The sequence below is a fragment of the Leptodactylus fuscus genome, chromosome 6 (genome assembly GCF_031893055.1).
Source record: "Leptodactylus fuscus isolate aLepFus1 chromosome 6, aLepFus1.hap2, whole genome shotgun sequence".
Lineage (NCBI taxonomy): Eukaryota > Metazoa > Chordata > Amphibia > Anura > Leptodactylidae > Leptodactylus > Leptodactylus fuscus.
In genome coordinates this window covers 129,009,181-129,034,546 of record NC_134270.1, presented here as the reverse complement: position 1 = coordinate 129,034,546, position 25,366 = coordinate 129,009,181, and the positions used below count along the sequence as shown (strand labels likewise).

General features: G+C 42.4%; 1 protein-coding gene across 11 annotated transcripts in view; it reads left to right on the top strand.

Moving 5' to 3' along the window:
• SRCIN1 (SRC kinase signaling inhibitor 1) overlaps positions 1-25,133 on the top strand; it is a 304,218-nt gene extending 279,085 nt beyond the window's left edge. For 7 of the 11 annotated variants that reach the window (XM_075278228.1, XM_075278229.1, XM_075278227.1 and 4 more), the window contains 6 exons: positions 1,134-1,286; positions 4,589-4,720; positions 8,648-8,728; positions 13,609-14,859; positions 17,372-17,515; positions 23,017-25,133. In XM_075278228.1, coding sequence (XP_075134329.1) covers positions 1,134-1,286; positions 4,589-4,720; positions 8,648-8,728; positions 13,609-14,859; positions 17,372-17,515; positions 23,017-23,148 — 1,893 coding nt within the window. In that variant the 3' untranslated portion in view covers positions 23,149-25,133. Of the gene's footprint in view, positions 1-1,133; positions 1,287-4,588; positions 4,721-8,647; positions 8,729-13,608; positions 14,860-17,371; positions 17,549-23,016 lie in introns of all 11 variants that reach the window. The other 4 variants (XM_075278236.1, XM_075278237.1, XM_075278234.1 and 1 more) reach the window with 3 other exon arrangements.
• Positions 25,134-25,366: the final 233 nt, after the last annotated feature.

Here is a 25,366-nt window from a genome sequence, read left to right as displayed (position 1 = left end):
GTGTCCCTCTCCCTTTCCTGTTAAAATTTGCAAATTGCTTGCTTAGACAGGAGGGGATTTCCTCCCTCATCTCTGTCTACCGCCCAACCTGTACTCTCTGTTCACTCAATGACCTAACACTTACATCCTCTATTATCAGAACCTCCCACGCTCGTATACAAGACTTCTCCCGAGTTGCACCACTTCTCTGGAATGCTCTACCCCGGACAATCAGATTAACTCCCAATTTCTACAGTTTCAAATGCAAACTAAAGACACATCTTTTCTGTAGGGAGGTGCAGCATTATGGAGAGCCTTGTGGATGAATGGGCAGCCAATGTAGCGACTGGCACAGACCAGAGGCATTGCTGTAGCGTCTGGACTGATAGATGAGCCTGGCCGCTGCATTCAGAATAGATTGTAGAGGGGAGAGTTTAGTGAGGGGAAGACCGATTAGTAAGGAGTTACAGTAGTTAAGGCGAGAATGAATCAGAGAGACAATAAGTGTCTTTAGTGTATCTCTGGTAAGCAAAGGGCGTATTCTGGAGATGTTTTTGAGGTGGAGATGACATGAGTGTGCGAGTGATTCAATATGAGGGGTGAAGGAAAGGTCTGCGTCAAACATGACCCCGAGGCAGCGGGCATAGTAAGGCCTGAGACTGCAATGGATATATCAGGAGAAAACTATACACAGTATATGTCACATGAAAAGGGAGATTTTACAAAGGCATGAATTGTGAGAAAAGTGTAATGCGGTCATAAGGAGATCCTTGTCATTTCATGTCTTCACATTGTAGGAACACAGCGTTTTTTGGTGCAAATCTTTTTTTAAGCCAAAGTTAGGAATGGTTTGAAAAGGAATGGGGAACTTAAAGGGAGCTCTTAGACATTTCCCTTATGTCAAAAAATGTAGCAAAATCTCCAACAAAAAACACTGTGTGTTTCCACAACCTGGGGCCTTAGCCTAAAGATCATTTTACTTTAGAAGGATTGGTCCAGATTTACTGTTGTGGTTGCGAGTAGTCTCTGGAATAACAATGGCACATCTACTTTGAACTAACATTTTTTCGACTTGCTAAAAATGTGGGCTTGACTTCTCAGAAAAGGGTGTGGGCTTAAATTTGACAATTTTTTTTTTCCCTCCTGTATTACAGAAGTCCGATTCTGAGGAACTGGAAAGCCAGAAACCTCAGGTGAAGCTTCGTCGAACTGTGTCAGAAGTGGTTCGCCCAGCATCCACCCCACCAATCATTGCCTCCGGAATTAAAGACGATGATGATGAAGATCGGATCATTGCAGAGCTAGAGGTGAGATATATATGACTGGGCAATTCTACTTCCTTCCTCACAGGCACAATCTGTTCTCTAAATTTTTAGACTAAATATGGTATTACAGGTAGAGGGATTTTTACTTACTTTTACATTCATTTTTCTCTATAGATATGTAGCAAGTGTTAAGTCATCTCCAAAATTTAAATACCTTGACTTAACCTCCCAGCTCTTTCTTACGATGGCCATAGACATTAACTAAGTACCAGCCAAATTAATTGACTTTTTGGCAAAGGCCCCACATAGCATGCCGCAGCAAAATAGCGCTGCAGGAAAAACTGCAGCAGAAACGTATCACGGCTTTTCCTGCATTGCATTTTCTCTGCACACTTTCTTCTTCAATTATACTTATAGGGAAACCGCCAACATTTCCTTAGGTGTTATTGACATGCAGCAGTTTACAAAACTGCAACAGTTCTGAAAATTATAGGGTGTCTGGAGCACATATTTTTTTTTACAAGTTGTGGATGGGATTCACATTCATCCATCTTGTTATGGCTGTAAAATGCCATTTTGTTTTTCAGTGGCGTTTCCACCATAGCCAAACTCACACATTTACTCCACGTGGGGCCCCGACCTTAAACTAGTTCAGCTAACCATATAGTGGTAATGGGATTGGATGTCAGAGAAGTCTGGATACAGAGGAGTCCGGCTGCAGCTTTTTATTTTTCCAATTCAGAACACATGTACCATTTGGCTGAACCGAGCATGCATGTATATGGGAGAGTTGGGCAAGACAGCTTTTGGCTGAGTAAGCGTTCTGCTAAAGTGTATTGTGACTTAACTCCCTGTTGTTAGCCTATGGCAAGAACCAAAGCTATAAACCCCTCCAACTCTATCAGTGACATCCTGTGCAACAGCATCCAGCAATGTCTCCAAAAACCTAATGAATTGATGTGTTATGTGTCCCTAGTCATTGGGTGAGGGCAACACAGCACCGGTATCAAGAGACCTGGTGGGATTCCTTTTCTTCATGTTGTCAGTTAGCCTGCAACTTTTTCTCCTATAGGAAAATATTGAGTTTGTGACTCAAGCCACATTGTGTTGCTGTATAGAACTAGCTTAAAATATACTCTCGTTTTGTCGGGCACGTCACTTGTTCTTGCAACTCGGAATACTTTCAGAAAAGGGACAAACTCCCAGTTTTTAGAGTTCATTTTTGTGGCTGGACCTTCTGCCTTTATAAGCCATAAATGTGAGACCCCTTGCTATCAGATTTATTCACACCAGACCAATTCCAGTATATTGAGCTGTGTATCCCAGATTTGACATAATTTCATCTCTCTAGAAGGAACAGAGTATTTCCTTAGATTTAAAGGGGCTCTATCAGCAAAATTTTGCTGTATGAGCCCCACATATGCGCGAATAGCCTTTAAAAAGACTATTCAGGCACCACTAATCTTATTTTAAACCCCCGTCCCGTTTTAAAATAAAACTATAAAAACATATAGGTAAATCATACCTGAACGTGCACCCTGGGTAGTGATGCACGATCCGACGTCATCTTCTGGCACGCCTACCTCTTCTTTCTTCTTCTTTCAGCGACGCTCTCCGGTCCTGGCTCTTCCCCGGCTTCATCTTCTTCCGGAGGTTCAAATCCAATTGGTTGAAATGCGTGCGAAGTAGTGCTCTCTCCAGAGCTACTGCACACACTCCGGCACCATTTTTCTCAATGGCAGTGCCACCGGAGTGTGCGCACGTGCCGGATTTCAACCAATCGGATTTGAACCGCTGGAAGAATATGAAGCCGGGAAAGAGCCAGGACCGGAGGGCGTCGCCGAAAGAAGAATAAAGAAGAGGAAGGCGTGCCAGAAGATGACGTCGGACTGTGCATCACCGCCCACCGTTCACGTTCAAGTATGAGTTACCTATATGTTTTTATAGTTTTATTTTAAAACGGGACGGGGGTATAAAATAAGATTAGTGGTGCCTGAATAGCCTTTTTAAAGGCTATTCACACATATGTTGGGCTCATACAGCATAATTTTGCTGATAGAGCCCCTTTAATATGAGATTCCTCTGTGGAAAGTCCAACACAGTCCTAGAAAACTGGAAATGCTGTAAACTATAGGGCAATGCATTAATTTTCATACAAGTAAAGGGTGTCTTGTGTGGACACCCCCATGTGAGACTTCCCCAAGGTCTCATCAGCCATTATCTGTAATAGGGCCGCTGTGTAATTGCTACTTTTTACTAACAAGCTTAGGATTCTAGGCAGCAAAATGGTGTAAAGAAGAGCTGCCGAAATAAGTCCTGGCATGGCCTGTGCTGATTTATAGTGCATGAAGGAAATACTGGACTGCAGAGAACATACATGCAGAAACACATCAGCTGGCATCAGTGCTTTATGGCTATATATATTTACATCATATTGTACTGCATAGTATTCACAGTGTTCATATATCATCTTAATTTATCATAACACAGACACTTACTTGCGATAGATTCTTTATTGAAAGCTTTCCATTTTCCATTCATGATTCTTTCAAGTCCTTTCTGTTCTGATATTACCTATCAGTTTGGACTAGACACATATACTAAAGGATAGCCTTGTCATGTGAAGTACATAGAAACATATGCCGTACAAATAGACAACTTTAAACATTTTGTATTCTTCTACTAGACAGTGTATTTTGACTTCCCAGGTGTTTCAGAGAAGTTCTGGCTCCCTCTTTAAACCTTAGGTCCATTCTGAGCACCCCACGGCATCCCATTCGGTGCCACGTCCAGAACATCTGTGGTCTAATGAGGCCACCATAGAACATGGAAAGAGCTTTACAAATAGGAAATTTTAGACATTTTGTCTTCTTCTACTAGATAGCGTATCTCACATAAAGAAAATCAATGGCCAGTATTTCTCAGAAGTTCTGCTTCTAGTGAAAGAACGGTGGAAAATGTAAGTACATACATGGATGGCAGACAAGATAGTAGGACATGAAAAACACGCTCCACAATAAACATGTATACTGCTGAGCATGCATGTTTATTTCAGTGGAGACAGGAGAGTAAGCCAGTGCCAAAGCCACACTTGGTATATAAGAATGAATCTTTCTATTCCCATAAACATTTGCCCTCAGGGGACAGTCAGGAGGCCCCCATTACATTGTAGCCAATTCCCGATAGAAATGGGCTAACTTCTCTAGTGTACGAGTACTTTAACACCTATAGAACAACTGGTCTCAGGCAGTAGGAAATACAAGGCACTATGATGTGTGTGATTCAGCGCACAGTTTTGGTGTTTGGTTTTCTATCTCCCATGCTACTGTATTTTGACTTCCCAGGTGTTTCAGAGAAGTTCTGGCTCCCTCTTTATACCTCAGGTCCATTCTGAGCACCCCACGGCATCCCATTCGGTGCCACGTCCAGCACATCTGTGGTCTAATGAGGCCACCATAGAACATGGAGGATGGAAGGTAACAGCTTGTGTTCTGGGCACCTTGGCCCGGTCTGCTGTGCACTCCTCACCGTCTAATCCTTCTCCACTCTTTCTTTTTTAACCAACTAAACCTCACTTCCTCTCTCCTTCACTCCACTTACAGTACCAAACTCAGCCTACTAATGCAACCCAAGCTGCCTGTCACTGTCATCTGCACATCTCCAGAGCAGGCACGGGGAATCACATGTTAACTGCATGTCTATAACGTCTCATGGCAGCCGGCATAACTGATCACATCGGGCATGGGCAAAGTATTACAAAGTTAAACCAGTATCTGCTCTATTGTGTATTTCTTACAATTTTGAAGAAAAATGTTACAGTGTTAGATAATGGAAGGCGTTCTGTATGCCAGTCTTAATCAAGTACCTGGCTGGGGCGCTATGGGCCTGAATTATTAAAAGGATCCTGCCTAAATAATTCAGATGCATTGATGTGTGCCAGAATTGAAATTTAAGCTAGTCAGGGACTGGCGTAGATGTCAGGTATAACTCACGCCAACTTTCCGTAAATTTTTTGTGTAGAGGGATCCCCGTCCAGGCCATCCTTGGTCTCAGCCACACTCTGTACATAAAAAAGTGGACAGTGGGAAACACTGAAAAAGTAACAATGCCGTGCATATTTGGTACAAGATCGGGCTGTGACCCAAAGATGCACCGCATGTACACCCATCTAACCTAGCATAGATGGGTTAGTAGATTCTCAGTAATATTTGCAATTGTTCCTGTATTGTTCAGTCCACTGTTACATTGGTCTGCTATGTTACATTCTATAGCCTATATACTGTATATGCCTGCAGTTTGTAAGACAGCATTACACTGGTGGGTAAAGTGGTACAATACTGATCAGGCGACGGTAGAGACATAATAGAAATTAATATCAGTGACTTATGATTTGCTTATCCTCTGACTGGCTTGTTTGGTTTCCCAATCTTTGCTACTGTTTGCTACCAACAAACATTTACAACCTATCCACACGATAGACCCCCCGACCGATCACAAGAACTCTGAGTCCTGTATATGCATGGAACAGTTATGCACGTGCAAGACACCTGCCTCATAGTGCGGCCCTCACTAACTCCTTAGGTAATGATGGGGTCACACAGTCATAAGGAATTCTTACAGCCTTCAGTGTATTCTGCATGGATATCTTTGACTCTACTACAGCAGCACATTTAGGAGTTAAAACATTAAGATGTCCATCGTTGTGCACCATACTGTAAGAGTCCCTGCAACAATAACTGATCCATAAAATTGGGTTTTCCCATAACAAGGATTAATATGTGCATAGGTGACAAGGAGGTATTCACTGGGTGAATAGAGCTGTAGTAGTGCACGTGCATGAGCACTGCACCTCTCACTAGTATAGAGACTGCCGGAGAGCTGAGTACAGTCTTCTATTATTCCCAAAGAAGTTAGTGAGGGCCTCACCTGTTCTTGTGATCAGTGGGGATCTCAGCAATCCTGTGGATAGGTCGTAAATGTTTGTTATGGATAACACCCCTTAAAGAGAGCCTTGATTGTAACATGTCTCCATATACAGCTCTCCCATATCTATAGTGGCTGTCAAAGAGTGCCCCCTGAATCACAGGCACAAGTATCCCTCACCCCATACCTGGAAGCAACCATTGATCAACAAACCATCAGCCTTTCACATTGCTCTACGTCAGAAACTATCAACTGAGTGGTCTGCAATATTACTATAGCTGTATGTGTAGTCGTAGTGTGTACCCTATGGGTGCAAATACACTGGAAAGGAGTAACGGTCAGGCACTGGCGCCAGGAACATAACTGGTGTCCGTCTTCTGTATACTGCCAGCAATGGATTGTGCATTCAGTTTGTACAGTTCCATAGTGTTGCATACACAGACATTTTACAATGGTATCCGGTTTGTCAAAATTGAATGTTTTGGTTAAACGTGTCCATACAAAAAAGTATAAATCCCACGGACACTTCTATCATGCAACATTTTCTATTGGTCTAGATAGTTTGCCATGTAATATAAATATGTATGCAAAAAATTGTTTAATTTTTTTTTCCGGTGTGAACTTATTAATGGGGGGGCTTCAAAACTGGTAGTGAAAACTAATGTATATTCTCCAATCTTAAAGGATGGATTTAATATCCTTTGCACTACTTTGAATGATGGGTAGGATTTACGCATCAATGTCCTTCTAGTTTTTACCTCAAGGGCCCAGGTATTTGAGACCTTTAGGACATTAAACGCTTTGCAGTGCCCACAGGTGGAGCTTTCCCGCGAGGAGCCTATATCTTTAGAGCAGGTGCTTTACGTCTTAGTAGTCCATGAAAAAGATCACATACCAAATACTGATGTAAAGTAGAGTAGGCCACAGCTGGTAACAGCCAAAGAGAAATTTTAACATAAAAGTACACCTATAACTTCCCTTGAAGGATCGCCATACCAGATATCAGCCAATATGCCTGCAATGGACATGTGATGGATGCTCAGATGACTTTGCTTTGCTGTGACTTCTACAGAAGAAAAATGGCATATAGCTTAGCATAACATAGGACTATGCGTGTTAATAACAGAGGGTGAAACAAGAAAGTATAGCATGGAAATCCAAGAGCAGTTTGCATTAGGAAGGCCGTGCTGATGTGCACCACAGTACGATGGGTAACAAACCCTCCTGAGCACAGTACTTTTATTAACTAAACCCCACCTCTATCTAGGCAGTGCCAACTAATGTGGCAACAAGGAAAGCGCCCAATTATTCTGCTGTTCCCGTCTAGCTTACTCCCTCTCTTAGAAGGGATCCTGATAGATAGATAGATAGATAGATAGATAGATAGATAGATAGATAATCCTTTAATAGTCTCGCCATGGGGCAATTCAGTGTGTTACAGCAGCATGGATAATACAGTAATATGTTACAAGAAAGAACACATACAAGGTCAGAATAGCAGATAGAAAAGATACTAGGAGTCATAGCAACTAAGAAGAAAAAGAAAGTCTCAGGATCATTTAGTTCTCTGTGCAGAGTGATCTTCGCTTAACCTCATGTTGATAATACAGCCTGACCGCGGTTGGGAGGAAGGATCTCCGATAGCGCTCCTTGTCACACTTGGGGTGAAGCCGTCGGTCACTGACAGTACTGCCCACTTAACCGCTTGGACATTTGCAATCTCAATCTTAAGTTTTAGTTGTTGACCCATTCAGATTGATGTTCGTGTTCTATAAATGAGTGTGTTGAATTGAATATGTTATATGGTCTGTTTTCTAAATTTCGGAGGATGGGTATTGCAGACTGTATTATGAGGATAACCAGATTACCAGTAAATATCAGAATGCATTCATAAATTGGACATGCCTTGTATGCTGATACAAGATGAGTACAGTGTTGTTCCTGTTGAGGAAAGCTACAGATCTCCTGCTCAGCATGGCTACCTGGGTATTTAGCATTGCATGCAGCATCCATCTTGAGTGATTCCTCTGCCGCCATGCTCTCTTTTCCAGTCATATCTATTAACTGACAAGAAATCCTCTACCACTTGCTTGATCTTTGTAAACTAACAAAGAACTTACCTAGGAAGACATGTTCTGTATAACCTGCCTGACTGTTCCTCCATTCCTGTGGGACCTTCTTCTTTTTGGCTGAATCCATCTTGTTTCTTCTCCTTGTCCATTTTTACAACTGTGGACTCCAAAACTCTGTACCTTTCTATTAACCCTGAGACAACACAAGAAACGGCAAGATTTTACTGACTCTACATCTCTTCTGAAAGAACTTCTTCCGTCTTTCAGCCTCCTTCTTCTACGCTCGCCTCTCTGTCCTTTCTACTTTGCTGGATCTTTCACACAATAGGCAGTCACCTTTTATAGACCAAAAGAGAATGATGAGACCTGAGCAGATGAGTGCTGAACTTTATCATCATGTCCTGCTAGGCTGGGAATTCTTTTTCCAAAGATGACGTCTTAAAGGTCCCATCTGAGGAGTCCAGAGAGTCACGCTCTCCTCGTGTCCAGGTATGTTATAGGACTGGAAGGCCTTAAATGGATGTTGATAGTTTAGAACTGGAAAAGATCAATGCTTTAGTGCACAAAATTTTTATTCTGCGCATATTCAACTAATTTTATATGGTAATGAACACTGTATTGTATATTTGGTTGTACCTAAACTAAGCACAAACCTTAATAAAATTGTCTTTTATATTCTCTAATGTTTTACACTTAGTCTGGTTTAATCTGTAGCCATGATATCCTTTACTAAAAGCATTCTGTGATAGATAGAACATCTGGTTTGTCAGTTGTATTATAGCTTAAAATCTTGTTCCAAGTCCCTTGCAAGGAAGAACGGCGCCACAACACATGAGCACGCTTTTGTAAAGCACAAAATAAATAAACTGACACCCCCAATGTGCCATTTGTTTTTGTTGCTGGCCTGTATTCTTTACTTGACTTCATGCTGAGACTAGATTTGCTCAATGTGAGCAGCATGTACGAGGCTCCTCATTCCATTTTAGTCAGCTTTCTGCCCTATACTTGCATGGAACAAGGAGATTATAGCGGTGACTGCGCATGTGCTTCCCTGCAGCAAAGAGGACGTCATTAGTGATGTTCCATATACTGGGATAAGACCGCCAGCTGCTAGCTCATGTGCTTGGTATACAGAGCGTCATGACGGTGACGTCACTGGTCACAGTACATGACGGAGCACAAACAGGCACAGTTTGGAGACTGTAAGTGTAAGTATGTGCAGAGCTACTGTAAGCATCAATTTAGGGGAAACGAGACTTCCTAGATAACTACAACTTTTAATAGTGTCACTCTCAATTCTGTGTGAGAATCGGGAGCTGTTTTCAAGTCAGAGACGGAGAGAAAACCTGAAATTGTGATTATATGCAGAGAATTATTTTAGTGTAGAATTTGGTGCAGGGACAAGCCCAGAAACTTCAGGTTTTCAGTCTATATTTTCCCTCTGATCAATATAGTTTTGGGTTCAGGATACGTCCTATTTAATGTGATGCTGTATTGCAGCCAGAGCATATTGTGATGCCCTTGCTTTTTATCATATGTGATAGAATATATAGAATAGAGACAGGCAGAGAGATAGATTAGATTAGATTATATATATATATGATATGATATGATATACATATACAGTCCTATGAAAAAGTTTGGGCACCCCTATTAATCTTAATCATTTTTATTTCTAAATATTTTGGTGTTTGCAGCAGCCAATTCAGTTTGATATATCTAATAACTGATGGACACAGTAATATTTCAGGATTGAAATGAGGTTTATTGTACTAACAGAAAATGCGCAATATGCATTAAACCAAAATTTGACCGGTGCAAAAGTATGGGCACCTCAACAGAAAAGTGACATTAATATTTAGTAGATCCTCCTTTTGCAAAGATAACAGCCTCTAGTCGCTTCCTGTAGCTTTTAATCAGTTCCTGGATCCTGGATAAAGGGATTTTGGACAAACAATTCAAGTTCAGCTAAGTTAGATGGTCGCCGAGCATGGACAGCCCGCTTCAAATCATCCCACAGATGTTCAATGATATTCAGGTCTGGGGACTGGGATGGCCATTCCAGAACATTGTAATTGTTCCTCTGCATGAATGTGTTATGTCAGTCCAGGTAGCTGCAACGGGGCTAAGGGATAGCAGTAGGGAATCTCGCCCTGCACTACTCCCACTAGCTATCCCGGTCCCTGCCTCACGGGTGTGGGTCGGCTGTACTCAGGCTAAGCCTGACCCCGACAGCTCCTCTCTCACTGATTCCGTAGGCCTAGAGGGAAGTGGGAGAAGGAATGCCCTATAAGACCTCTAGGGACTGGAGACTAAAGGGGGTCACCCCTAACGAACAAGTGAAGCTGCTACTGACAGGGACTGACAAGGGTGTGCGCTGACTAACAACACAAGCAGCACACAGGAAAAATGTGGGAAAGGATTCCCCCAAACCAATATGGGAAGGAACCATACACTAGGAAACAAACACAGGGAAACTGAGTAGAAATCAAAGGATAAGGCAATTCACTCACACAGTCAATTATACACAGAGGGAGGATTGGTGAACACAGAAGGGAAAACACACAAACCAACTCGTTCACCCAAACCTCCCAAAAACCAACCACGGAACTTCCTATATCCCAGATAACCACCTACTCCTCCTGCTAAGGCCTAGCTCTGTAAAAGCGACACTCAGCACAGAACCATGGGAGGCATGGGTTTAAATACAGAGTAGAGACCACTCCTCCCAGGTGCAAATGGGAGGACAGACTAATCAACCAGGAGATAAAGCTGCCTACCAGCAGTGCGCACGTGCAAGTCAGAAGGTGTGCACCAATACCCACGACAGGACAACCCCGCAGCGCCAGGATGCCACCCCAGACACTGCGCAGCCAAAAACAGGATCCTCCCCTCAAGGAGAAGACTCCGGATTCTCTAGGAGCATCCTTCTTCGGGAACTTGTGGAATTTCTCCACGAGTCTGGGAGCTGACACATCCGACTCCAGGACCCAAGAATTATCCTCAGGACCGTATCCCTTCCATGCCACCAGATACCATAGCTTCCCCCGAACATATTTGCTATCCAGAACTCGGGATATCTCATACTCCCCGGACTCAGAAACTGGTGGAACCTTAACTGGAGACGTTCCCTTCTTGGCCTTCTTTAACAAGGAGACATGGGTTTAAATACAGAGTAGAGACCACTCCTCCCAGGTGCAAATGGGAGGACAGACTAATCAACCAGGAGATAAAGCTGCCTACCAGCAGTGCGCGCATGCAAGTCAGAAGGTGTGCACCAATACTCACGACAGGACAACCCCGCAGCGCCAGGATGCCACCCCAGACACTGCGCAGCCAAAAACTCCCCAGGTAAGAAAAATAGAAATTAAAGAACCTAAATACTCCTAACAGAATGCCTGAGGATTTGGAGCGGTGTTTTGGATCATTGTCTTGCTGAAATATCCATCCCCGGCGTAACTTCAACTTCGTCACTGATTCTTGAACATTATTCTCAAGAATCTGCTGATACTGAGTGGAATCCATGCGACTCTCAACTTTAACAAGATTCCCGATGCCGGCATTGGCTACACAGCCCCAAAGCATGATGGAACCTCCACCAAATTTTACAGTGGGTAGCATGTGTTTTTCTTGGAATGCTGTTTCTTTTTGGACGCCATGCATAACGCCTTTTTTTTATAACCAAACAACTCAATTTTTGTTTCCAAAATGAAGCTGCCTTGTCCAAATGTGCTTTTTCATACCTCAGGCAACTCTATTTGTGGCGTACGTGCAGAAACGGCTTCTTTCTCATCACTCTCCCATACAGCTTCTCCTTGTGCAAAGTGCGCTGTATTGTTACCGATGCACAGTGACACCATCTGCAGCAAGATGATGCTGCAGCTCTTTGGAGGTGGTCTGTGGATTGTCCTTGACTGTTCTCACCATTCTTCTTCTCTGCCTTTCTGATATTTTTCTTGGCCTGCCACTTCTGGGCTTAACAAGAACTGTCCCTGTGGTCTTCCATTTCCTTACTATGTTCCTCACAGTGGAAACTGACAGGTTAAATCTCTGAGACAACTTTTTGTCTCCTTCCCCTGAACAACTATGTGGAACAATCTTTGTTTTCAGATCATTTGAGAGCGGGCTGTCCATGTTCGGCGACCATCTAACTTAACTGAACTTGAATTGTTTTGTAGAAAGAAATGGTCCAAAATCCCTTCATCCAGGATCCAGGAACTGATTAAAAGCTACAGGAAGCGACTAGAGGCTGTTATCTCTGCAAAAGGAGGATCTACTAAATATTAATGTCACTTTTCTGTTGAGGTGCCCATATTTTTGCACCGGTCAAATTTTGGTTTAATGCATATTGCGCATTTTCTGTTAGTACAATAAACCTCATTTCAATCCTGAAATATTACTGTGTCCATCAGTTATTAGATATATCAAACTGAAATGGCTGCTGCAAACACCAAAATATTTAGAACTAAAAATGATTAAGATTAATAGGGGTGCCCAAACTTTTTCATAGGACTGTATGATATATGTATCTAATAACACTGCCAGAAACCTGCATCACTTTTCGCTCTGTCTATATACAGGGTGGGCCATAAGTATGGATCCCATACTTATGGATCCCAGATAAAATGGAAGTGGTTGCTGATATCACCTTACCATTTGTGGTATATTAGTACATAGGAGGGGGCTACAACAACACTTTGAGCACATCCTTTAGTGGGTTACTGTCGTTGCTCCATGTGAAAAATGATAATGAATAAAGCTACATTAATGAGCACACCATTGTTTTTCTTGTACAATTCTCCATGTGTTTGATATGTCACATGACCCCCTTCCCATTGAAAAAAGTAAAGTTGAATCCAAAATGGCAGCTTTGCAGATGGCCGCCATAGGCGTCACTCAGCCTCAAATGTTTCCCTCCTCCTTCCCTGTTTCCCCGAAAATAAGACACCCCCCCCCCCCTTCACCTTCTGGATCACATACAACCGGCAGTCATGCCGGCACTCCGCTAATTGTTCCCCGCTTTGTTTGCCGATTGTTCCGCGCTCCAGCCGCTGCATAAAACATCCCCCGAAAATAAGAAAGGTCATATATTTCGTTAGATAATTAATTATAAGAACATGTCTTATTTTCGGGGAAACAGGGTATGTACTAATATGCCACAAACGGTAAGTTGATATCAACAACCACTTCCATTTTATCTGGGTGTATCCATACTTATGACCCACCCTGTATATACAATTAAAAGTCATTAGACTCATTATGTTATTAATGAAAGTCATTACGTCAAAGTTATTACTTTGATATTGCCAGCAGGACACAGAGTATTTCATTACATATTCATAATCAAAGTTTCTTTGTCCTTCCTATAGGATTTATCTTGCCCTTCTGTGGCCAATAGGAAATTCTCCCTGCCGCAGATTATTTTGACAGAGTGGACTTCCAATCCACCATCACCTCCAGATGAAAATAATAAATTTACCTATAAAGCAGATTACCGTGGTTTGGAAAATCTTGGTATCAGTGATGTCTTGGTGGAACAAGTGACAGACTGGTCCTACTTGACTGTCACTAAAGACGAGTCTGTTGTTGAAGACCTAGACCTGTCGTCTCAATCTGGAAAAGAAAACGTGACTGCTCAGGATGGCTGTCTGAGACACAATCTCATTTCCCAATCCAATTTTACAAATATGGATGAGGAGTGGGGCAAAAACTCAGAGCATGGTATTGTAGGCTTTATGATAAGCAATGATAGAATAGTCTCATTGTCTACAGAAGAGAAGAATAAGCTATTAGAAGATAGGCATTTCTGTGAAATGACAGAGGAGCTGGTGGGTGGCAGTTGTATTGAAATATCCACCAATGTTGTCCATGCTCAACCTCAAAGTAATCCTGTCCCTGTTCCTTCTGATGAAGGTCCAAAGGATGCCCTCAATCTGGTGTGGGACATGAAGGCTAATGTATTGGGGTTGAAAGAACATGAAGAACAGATTAACAGCCAAATGGGACATTTTGGGTCTTCATCTATTGACTATGATGGAGAGATAGAAATGAGCAGAACCAACAAGTACTCAAAGACACCAAAGCCAAGAGTCCCTGTGCCAAAACCCAGGCATTTACAAGCAAAAGCTCTAAAGTCTCAATCAATCAAGAATCCAGATGCTTCTCAACAGATCAGCATAGAAGTGTCTCCTAATATTCATTCAGATGGAAATTCCAAACTTCGACTTATTGATGTCCAAAAAATGTTGCACTCTGCTGCTAACACTGAAAGCAGTTCCTCCAGTATTCCTCAGGATGAAGCCACTGAAGATGACACTCAAGAAGGTTGGAAGAGCATGGACATTTGTAAAAGCACATACAAACGGCTGGATAGCCTGGAGGAAAGCATTCGAGAACTGGAGCAAACAATTAATACAATTGGTGTCCGGTCATCTATCATTGAGCAGAATGTCCCAGAGGAGCATCACCTCCATGCTGAGATGGACTCAAGGCAAGAACAGGACGGTTTATCTCCGCCCCAGAATGGGGAAACCACTAATGTTAAACCTCTCGAAGAAATGAACAGTCCTGTCCATCATAAAACTAAACCACCTTTGCTACCAAAGCCTCAGATATCTAAGGTGTCACTTTAGTTTTTTAATTTTCATATCACGTCCGTCCTGCAATTTTCTATTATACGTATAGATTAGAGCCTGTATGTAGTGAGTGCATGCGGTAATGTATAGCATGTCTGTTCATATACTGTACAAAAGCCATTGGCCAGACAGCTGAATGCTTGTTCTCCTGATTCTCTCATACATGTTATGTGTCAGAGTGTTTCCAATGTATAAAGGGATGAGGATGTTGAAAGTCCACAAGCCCGTTCTGTTTCCTGACATCTGCCATCAGGGGAGGGTCTAAACACCCATAACAGGCCTGTAATGTATATGGGCACCCATAGCTGTATAAAGTAGTAGATGAGTTTGGTGTTTTTACTTAAAAAATGTGGTTGACTTGTTTAATCGCAACGTATGCTTTGTATGCTGCAAACCAGCATGTATCACAACGAAACCTCTTTGACTTGACCACTAAAATTACTTTGAAAAATGGTTTCCTTAATTGTTGTCCTGTAAAGAAGGTATCCCATATGTATTATATATGACAATCGTGGCTGGATGAAGTGAGGGTCTTTTGGCGATGTTTCACCGCACCAATCTCTTGGATATGCTGGCTTTGCACAGGCTCACAGGTTGTGGAGCACTATCTCACAGTCTATCAGTAAACTATGGCAACTATCAATGGAGTTTACTTTGTATTAATCGGACTCCATATTGTAGATCTCTGACAGATGTACTACTTTTTAATTAAAGTGTTAATATAGGCTAAAATGATTAAGTGCCTATCCTTGGGATAGGTCATAAATATCAGATCAGCTATGTATGAGCTATGTATGGGTTGTCTGCCATCTTGATTCCTCCTACCCCCAATATACCATATAATGCTATGATAAGCTATGGTTAATGGTTGAGGCCCTCACAGCAATGTTTAATACGCAGGGCCCAGTAAGAGAGGATACTGGCTGGCCTGGCTCTGCGCATAGATGTCATTCAAGGAACCATAGGCTGCATCTATAGAATTGTAAGCTGGGCCAGTTGTGATGCTGTATACAACCCATCTGTATGTAACAGAGTGAGTGTGCCGTGCACCACTTATACAGGGGCTAGGGTCCCACCACCGAGGGATTCATCTGTGGCCCAGTCCGAGCATGCTCGCCCTCATGCGTCTTTCTTTGCAGAGACAGAGGGGATGGAGTCATACATACTGCACTTGCTCTGCTTTGTGTCCTAACTAACAGCAGCAAGTGATGTTCAGTGACACAGAACTTCTGTTCTCTAACTCACAATGCAGAGTCTCAGTGTATCTGACAGTTGCATGAAAAAGTAAGTGAACCCTTTGGAATTACCTGGATTTTTGCATTGATGTGGATGTTTACTTAAAGATAGAGGTGGGCGTCTTACTACTGAGACCAACACCGATCTTGAGAAAGGGGGGTGTTCTCCCTCTGTTGTGTATATAAATATGTCACTTGTTGATGGCGCTCCCATTCACATCACTGGGAGTACTCGAGATAGCGGACTGCTGCAGTTTGGCTTTCTTAATGGCTCCTATTGAAGTGAATGGGTGATCGGATTCACTCGTTCACCCAGGCTTGCTACAGTCAGCCTGAATGCACAATGGAGAAGAACACCCTATGTTCTTAGATTCGGTTCTCAGACCCCCATTGATCAGATATTTATTCTCTATGTTATAGACAGAGGATAAATATTCTTGGTGACATAACCCTTTAATTTGCTCAGTAAAAAACAAAAACAGGACAACTATTTGAGTGTTACGGGTTCAGTTACATTGTATTGGTCTAGAAATGTGCCTTTGATAGCAATTAGACCACAGTTTATTAGTAATTGATGCAGAAATCCAGGTAACTCCTAAGGGTTCACTTACTTTTTCTAATTGCTGTATGCTTCAGCCTGCCTTCCCTGCTTCCTGCTTGTGACACTTATCATTTTTTTGGCCCTGTATAATGAGAACTTTATCTCCTGGCGTCCTCTATAAATGTTGGACAATACCCAGTTTTTTCTTATAATTTTTGCACGCATCCCTCATTTCTGAATGTGTGCACTGGGATTAAAGGCGTCATGTCTGGCGAAAGTTCACTTATTGTGCAGTGCCATCCCAGGTGTGACCCCATTGGTACATTGCATTGCTATATGACATCCATGGTCTGGGAATGCCAAATACTCAGCTGTAGGAAGTAGATAAGTAACAGGAAACATTAGAGTTCCTCCCTGACCTTGTCAGTGTTATGAGTGCAGGGCCGAGTTCACACCTGTGCCTCAATGTCCTGACATAGCACCGGACTGAGGTGCCAAAGAGTCAGGCATAAAGTTGTTCAACTAAACCCAGTCAAGTCTATTTTTTGCATACATTGTGTGGTTATGGTTGTTACATACCAGTACATTTCTGAATTGACTGCTTTACGGCTCTTGGTAGAACATTCTATAGAGATATACACATTAAGTTGCGTCTCTGGCGGCTCGTACGATGAAAGGCTGGTTATTGGTGGTGTTGACTTGTCTGCCCTTTTATTTGCAGAGTGGCGGTATGTCCATTCCACCTATGAAGATGGTAAATCCAGTAGGTTCACGACTAAAGAGCGTCCAGCAAAGCAGTGGAGACAAGAGCAGCAAGCACTCCAAACAAAGGATGGAATACATGAGGATCCAGGGCCACCAGCAGGTAGTTTATCTCTAGAGAAGATGTGAGCACAAGGTTAGCACACACTGACTCCCTCTCATGTCTCATCCAAATCCTGCATCAGTCTGTGTGTTGAACCTTGTCACCAGGGTCATTCTGAGATCAGAGCCATGGGTGTAATGCAAGACAACTGTTGGTTTGTGGGATCCTCTTATCCAACCTGGCCTTTGGTTATGTTTGAGAGCTGGGCCATACTACATCAGGGCGCACTTACTACGTTGCCTACTCTTTACAAACAAAAATGCCATGGCATTGTCAGTGGTCTTCACAGCGTGCTTGCTGTGCTCTTCAGGTTACTCTTCATGTCACTGCACAGCCTTTTCACATCCATTGACAACATGTCCCACCATACGTTTATTGCCTGAGTGCTACTTGCTTGGGTCTGCTAATCCCTGTACTTGCCATTGCTTGGGAAAGTACAAATGCATCCTGGAAATTCAGACGTGACAGCTAGTATGCAGCCCCTAGACCCCCATAGACTGTCTCAAATTCCTCTTCCATTTCCTTACACACCGTGGATTTTCCCCACCGTTGGGGAAAACCTAGTCAGTAGAGGGGCTTGTACCACGGCTTCTGCAACTGAATCAGTCGTGGAGTTTGTGGCAAGATCAAGCAGGATTCCTAATTTTAGTTAAAGCCCTGGGAGACAGAATCAGGGTGGATTTGATCCCATTTATGAGACCTGAAAAAAATAAAAAAAATAAAGGTTATGGTTCTTCAAATACTATGATTTAAAAATGTAAAGAATTGTGTGAACCTAAAAGCCTTTAATAGGATGATCCTTAGTCATTTTTAAAGCAAACCTGTCACATGGTAAATGCAGTCCGATCTGCTGGCAGCATGTCTATTATGAATGTTTCCAAGCATAGAAAGAGCAAAGATGCAAATCAGCTCCTCCTCCTCTATAAAATGACCCCTATTATTAGCTAGAAGATTCGCTGTTTAATGGTGTATGTCACAGAGAGATCGTCCATAGCACGTTACTTGGATGCAACTTTTTTGGATCACTTCACTCACTCATTCTAACACTCGCCCTTCACTGCAACTTGAGTGTAAATCACACCCCAACGTAGTCCACGCACCCCAATTCCAAAAGTTGCTGCCACCACTACTGACTTACTAGGCTCAGTAGAAAACCCACTCACATATACACGCCTCTCTAAGGGCCAGTTCACACGGAGTTTACGGGTATACACGTGTCAGAATGTGAGCGCTCAGAACAGATTCCATTCATTTCAATGGGTTGTTAGGGGCATATAACGCGCATAATTTTGCAGCCGCGCAACAGTCAGGCACAAACACACTTTAAAAAGGTAATGGGTTCATAGAGAAACCACAAAGTACCATTAAATTTAATGATTTAATACCCAAATTTAAGGGTTCAGTACTATCTATGAGAAAGACAAATAAAAGATGACAAGACCAGCAAAACCGTTTTAAAAAATAAAAGGAGAAAAGACAGAAGAACATTGTAACTTAGATTCCTTTTGTTTCCATGGAGCTTGAAAAGAAATATGGCTGCCATTTGGCTTATTCGCTGGCTTTTGTAATGTGAAGCTCCTGGCTTGTGCTTAGCCACTCCTCCTGCCAGGGTGGCGCCTTGTAAAATCATACTGGATCCTATTTTCTTAGAACTTTGTATAGTGCTTTCCTCTGTTATTTCTCCTGGAAATGTATGACTAAATCGACAACCAGCTGTGTCCTTACATAGTGTGAGACTGCTGTTTGGACTGTCAGAGTGTTGTCGAATATTCCCGACTAAAGGGAATGTTAAGAATGGAATTAGGCTTGCTGTTTTTGTTGCAATTTTTTTTTCAACCTAGGTCAGAAACTGATATATTTGTTGTTGTTTGGTGTTCTGTTTTTAATTTATACAGTGCAGACCAAAAGTTTGGACACACCTTCTCATTCAAAGAGTTTTCTGTATTTTCATGACTATGAAAATTGTAGATTCACACTGAAGGTATCAAAACTATGAATTATATACATGTGGAATTATATACTTAACAAAAAAGTGTGAAACAGAAAATCTGTCTTATGTTCTAGGTTCTTCAAAGTAGCCACCTTTTGCTTTGATTCCTGCTTTGCACACTCTTGGCATTCTCTTGATGAGCTTCAAGAGGTAGTCACCTGAAATGGTTTTCACTTCACGGGTGTGCCCTGTCAGGTTTAATAAGTGGGATTTCTTGCCTTATAAATGGGGCTGGGACCATCAGTTGTGTTGTGCAGAAGTCAGGTGGATACATAGCTCATAGTCCTACTGAATAGACTGTTAGAATTTGTATTATGGCAAGAAAAGCAGCTAAGTAAAGAAAAACGAGTGGCCATCATTACTTTAAGCAATGAAGGTCAGTCAGTCCGAAAAATTGGGAAAACTTTGAAAGTGTCCCCAAATGCACTTGCAAAAACCATCAAGTGCTACAAAGAAACTGGCTCACATGAGGACTGCCCCAGGAAAGGAAGACCAAGAGTCACCTCTGCTGCGGAGGATAAGTTCATCTGAGTCACCAGCCTCAGAAATGGCAGGATAACAGCAGCTCAGATTAGAGACAAGGTCAATGCCACACAGAGTTCTAACAGCAGACACATCTCTACAACAACTGTTAAGAGGAGACTTTGTGCAGCCGCTGGCCTTCATGGTAAAATAGCTGCTAGAAAATCACTGCTAAGGACAGGCAACAAGCAGAAGAGACTTGTCCGGGCTAAAGAACACAAGGAATGGACATTAGACCAGTGGAAATCTGTGCTTTGGTCTGATGAGTCCAAATTTGAGATCTTTGGTTCCAATCACCGTATCTTTGTGCGACGCAGAAAAGGTGAACGGATGGACTCTACATGCCTGGTTCCCACCGTGAAGCATGGAGGAGGAGGTGTGATGGTGTGGGGGTGCCAAGCTGGTGACACTGTTGGGGATTTATTCAAAATTGAAGGCATACTGAACTGGCATGGCTACCACAGGATCTTGCAGCGGCATGCTATTCCATCCGGTTTGCATTTAGTTGGACCATCATTTCAACAGGACAATGACCCCAAACACACCTCCAGGCTGTGTAAGGTCTATTTGACCAAGAAGGAGAGTGATGGGGTGCTACGTCAGATGACCTGGCCTCCACAGTCACCAGACCTGAACCCAATCGAAATGGTTTGGGGTGAGCTGGACCGCAGAGTGAAGGCAAAAAGGCCAACAAGTGTTAAGCATCTCTGGGAACTCCTTCAAGACTGTTGGAAGACCATTTCCGGTGACTACCTCCTGAAGCTCATCAAGGGAATGCCAAGAGTGTGCAAAACAGTAATCAAAGCAAAAGGTGGCTACTTTGAAGAACCTAGAATATAAGACAGATTTTCAGTTGTTTCACACTTTTTTGCTAAGTATATAATTCCACATGTGTTAATTCAGTTTTGATGCCTTCAGTGTGAATCTACAATTGTCATAGTCATGAAAATACAGAAAACTCTTTGAATGAGAAGGTGTGTCCAAACTTTTGGTCTGTACTGTATATATTAAAAAAAAAAAAAAAAAACCTGCCACAAAAACTGCACGTGACCCCAACCAGCACCCAGTTAATTTACCTATTAGCGTTCAGAAAGAATACTAGAGGGAAGGCCCATGTAAATCTCTTAAAAAAAATCTGAAATTTCCCCACTGTGGGACTATTAAAGGATTATCTTATCTTATCTTATGAAAAGAGGATCCAGAATTTTTATAGACACTTGAGACATTCATTGTGATTTTATAATTTTAGGTCCCAACAATATCATGAAATAGAGATGTAAACACCTATAATATGTCCAGTTAAAGGGGTAATGGTCCAGGCCACAGAATGGCTGCCTGCTCTGTGTTCCTTACCAAGTCTCACATTTTCTATATTGTTTGTTTTCGTGTATTTTTCTTATTTGCATTATTTTTGCATTAAGTTTTTTCTTACTTATCCTTCCTTTCACCTTCATCTCTGTCTGAGATCAGCAGTATTTCACTCCCTTCCCCATATTTCTGATGAGAGGTGATATTTGCTTTTTATAATGTTGTTTTATGTACTAGGTACTATTGCTTTTTCCCGTATTTGTCTTCTCTAACCATTTATTTACCTGTGCCCTATACCCAAGCTGTGATCTTCAAGTCCCGCACCCTCTCCTTTTCCATCAGTGTCACATCACCCGGGTGTCATTTATTTTTTTGTTCCATTCACCTGAACAGAGTTGTACTGCAGTTTCCCTACACAACCAGACGGCTGAGGTCACCATTGTGTCAGGAGACCAGTAAAGACCTTTATTCTTAGAATCAGTGGTCATTCCAGAGGATGGACCCCCACCGATCATAAAAACTTCACAGTGGCAACATTACATTAAGAGAGGGCAACATCTCTTTAAAGGGGCACTTCCATCTTATAAAGGGATGGCATATTGCTAGGATATCGTCTGGGTTTCATAATACCTGCTGTGCAGTGAACGTGGCTGAGGATGCAAAGTGGTTTTATCATTCATTCTCATGCTTGATGGTGGTCCGAGAGCTCAGACCCTTACCAATCATGAAGGGATGTCATTTCCTAAGAAGGGAATAGACATTTAAAAGCAGTCACCATTAGAGATGAGCGAACACTGTTGGGATCAGCCGTTCCGAACAGCACGCTCCCATAGAAATGAATGGAAGCACCTGTCACGTACACTTTGCCGGCGGCCGGTCACCGTGCCAGGTGCTTCTATTCATTTCTATGGGAGCGTGCTGTTTGGAATGGCTGATCCGAACAGTGTTCGCTCATCTCTAGTCAACATATGTTGGGTCACCTGAACCCAATATATGAACCACTGCGTAGAGATAGGTTATGGTCGCTTGATACATGATATTTTCCCCTGTGAATTGGTGCCTCCGTTATTGAGCTTTCTCTGTATAATATGCAAATAAGCAGTTTGGAGCTATGAAGGTGTTACCGTTGCTCCAAAGAGCTAATTTGCATAATGACAAAAATGTGATATCTTGGCAACAGAGGCACTGAATCACAAGGTGATCCCAAATTAGGTGTGGTGCTGGATTGATATCCTGGGTTCCGTTTATTAGGATTGTCTCCGCAGCCAGGCAGTCAGGTGACCACTTCAGGTCCAGCTTCTTAGATCACCAATGGTCAATTGTCATTGGAGAGCTGTGGCCAGCAATAATGTTTCCCCAAAAATCATAGTATTATGTGTTTTATTTGAATGAATGGCCATCCATGCGGATGGGAGAGGTCCAGCAGAGTGCAGCTGTCTGCTCTTGGTCATAGAGGAGGCTCCCAGGCAGGGCCTTTTTATGGCTTTTTTTTTGTTATTGTCTTAGTGAGACGGACTCTTTAAATGTCTCTTTTACACCTTTTTTTCTGATCATCTTTATTTTTATACTTCACCCTTCTCATTGACTCCATCCGTTCACAATCCAGATGTCTCTCTTGTGTGCATGGGGTGAGATGTCACTATCCTAATTTCCTCAGTCTACTTCTCGCTCTCCTTTCTAGGCAGCTAGACCATCTAAAGAGGCTGGTAATGTGAATGAGAACAGCCCTGGATCGGATAAAAATGCACCTTCTCGAACCTCTATCCCTGTACTGACTTCCTTTGGTTCAAGGAACTCCTCTATTTCCTTCTAAATGATTCACTTTGCAAGTTTTTATTCAACTGTGCTCTTCTCATCTGAATTCTCCTTCATGCTCCTCGAAGTGTGGACTATTAAGTTGGCCAACTTCTTCTGGCTGAGAGTCTCCTCACCAGTTTTTCCCCTCTGCGTTTTATCAGCTTTGAGAATCGCGACACGGCAAAGGGCTGAAAACGCGGCGAGGAGTGTGAGAGACACGATGTACAACAGTCGACTCATTCCATGGTGCCTCCCACCTCCCCAGGCGTGACTGTTACCACACCTGCAGCTGCTCATCTTTCCAAATGATGTAGATATGAATCTTCGGAAGCCAGGACTTTACCGGACAGTATCTCGGGGTCCCGAGCATTGTATGTTGCTTTGGTTTTTTTTTCTCCTTATTTTTATGCTTAATTTATTTGTTGTTCCTGTAGTTTCTGTGGAAGTCTAGAGATGTCAGGATGATCTTTTTTTGTGTATTGCGTTGCCAGCAATAAGCAAAGACCCCAACCTCCCCCACCCCCAAGAGAGCAGATTGTATTTTTGGGTGTTTGAACAGCACCCACTCTTTTACAGTAGCCCAGAAGTATCACATGAAAGGTAAGTCGGGGTTCTGTGCCACGCCTGGGTTCATCACTAAAAGCACAGATGGGAAGGAAATGGTGGCTTCCGTGTCGCCAGGTGCGTGGTATTACATGATCACTCACACGGAGTGTGAGATGCCAAGACTGGTGACGCCAACACTGTTATCTTTGTCTAGCAATATCTATTCTCGGACCAGTCATGGGCAGGAGCAGAAGGTGGACTTCAGGGCACAATGTAGAGACGTTCCCGGGGCTTTCATTGTCAATAGGATTGTCAGAAACTCAAAAGGAATCAACACCACCCTATGGGATTGTTATGGGCATCTCGTATGGGTTGTTAGGGTTTAATTGTAGGACTTTCCTGTGTAACATTGTATAATATAAGCACAGACATTGATAACACTATATGTGAAGTGTGTGTGTGTTGGTGAATTGTGTGTCTACGAAAGTGTGTTTTATGGACAGGGGAGAGACCTGAAGAGCAAGTCACACTATTTCATTTGCTTCTGTCTATTCACGCACCGTGCGCTTCGCTTCTTGTTTTTGTAAACTCTTCATTTTTTTTGTACAGAGGTCGAGTTTATATAAAGACAATGAACAACCTATACAGTCACGTCTCAGATGAACAAACTAGCTCTTTCCATCCAGTAAGAGTCCTGCCTTTTTTTAATTGTATTACGAACAAACCTATATATACATATTATATATAAAAGAAATACCGAATATAAATATATATGTACAATTTTAAATATTTCCTTTTATGGTGCGAGAGGGGTTGATCGAACAGGGTAATTCCATATGGGGGACGGGTTGAAAATTTTAATGCCAGAGATTTATTCCAGACCCATAACGCCTATAGCAGGGTTTCAAGGTGCGTACAGGGTTTCCATACTTGCCCATCACCTTCTTCTGGTGCTAAAGGTGTCCTAGATCATTCCTGGACATCTCTTGGACTGAAAGTACCTATTAGGCTATTAGGTTGTTATGGAAGTTATAGATTCTATTCTGCCCTATATATCCCATTATAAATGCAGCACAACCAGATCAGTAGCACTTTCCAAAGAAGATCTAGCAATCTACGAGAGCGTTAACTTATTAAAACAGATTTATTTATTTTTTTGGATGTTCTTTATTAGTGTCTTGAAGAAATGTATTTAAAAGAATATTCTAGAAGGATTATGTCGTAAAATACAGTTTATTCTTATCATCACTTCTGTGGAAAAGTGCATAATGTCGGCAGTGTACATAGAGGACAGGTGACCCCATAGCAAAAAGTGAAACGGCCCTCTATTATGGCACCAATTTCACCACCCCGAACTGAAGGGTCTAGTGTTTAGGTAACCTCCATGCTCTTTACATAACTCTTAAGCCAATTTGCCAATCATAGTTTGTTAGTCTTAGGTCCTACACAGGTTCTCGGCACGAGACCACCATCTGGCTGGGTCCAGGGACCCCAATACAGCCATGGTTGGTTTACATGCCCCTGCACAATTTCCTAACAATCGGCACTTTTAGGCTGAGGCCTCATGTTGCAGAAACGCAAGTTTTTTTGTTGGAGATTTTACTGTGGTTTCTTGAGCCAAAGCCAAGAATGTCTACAAAAGTAATGGGAGATATATAGGACGTTTTTACACTTCTCCCTTCTGGATA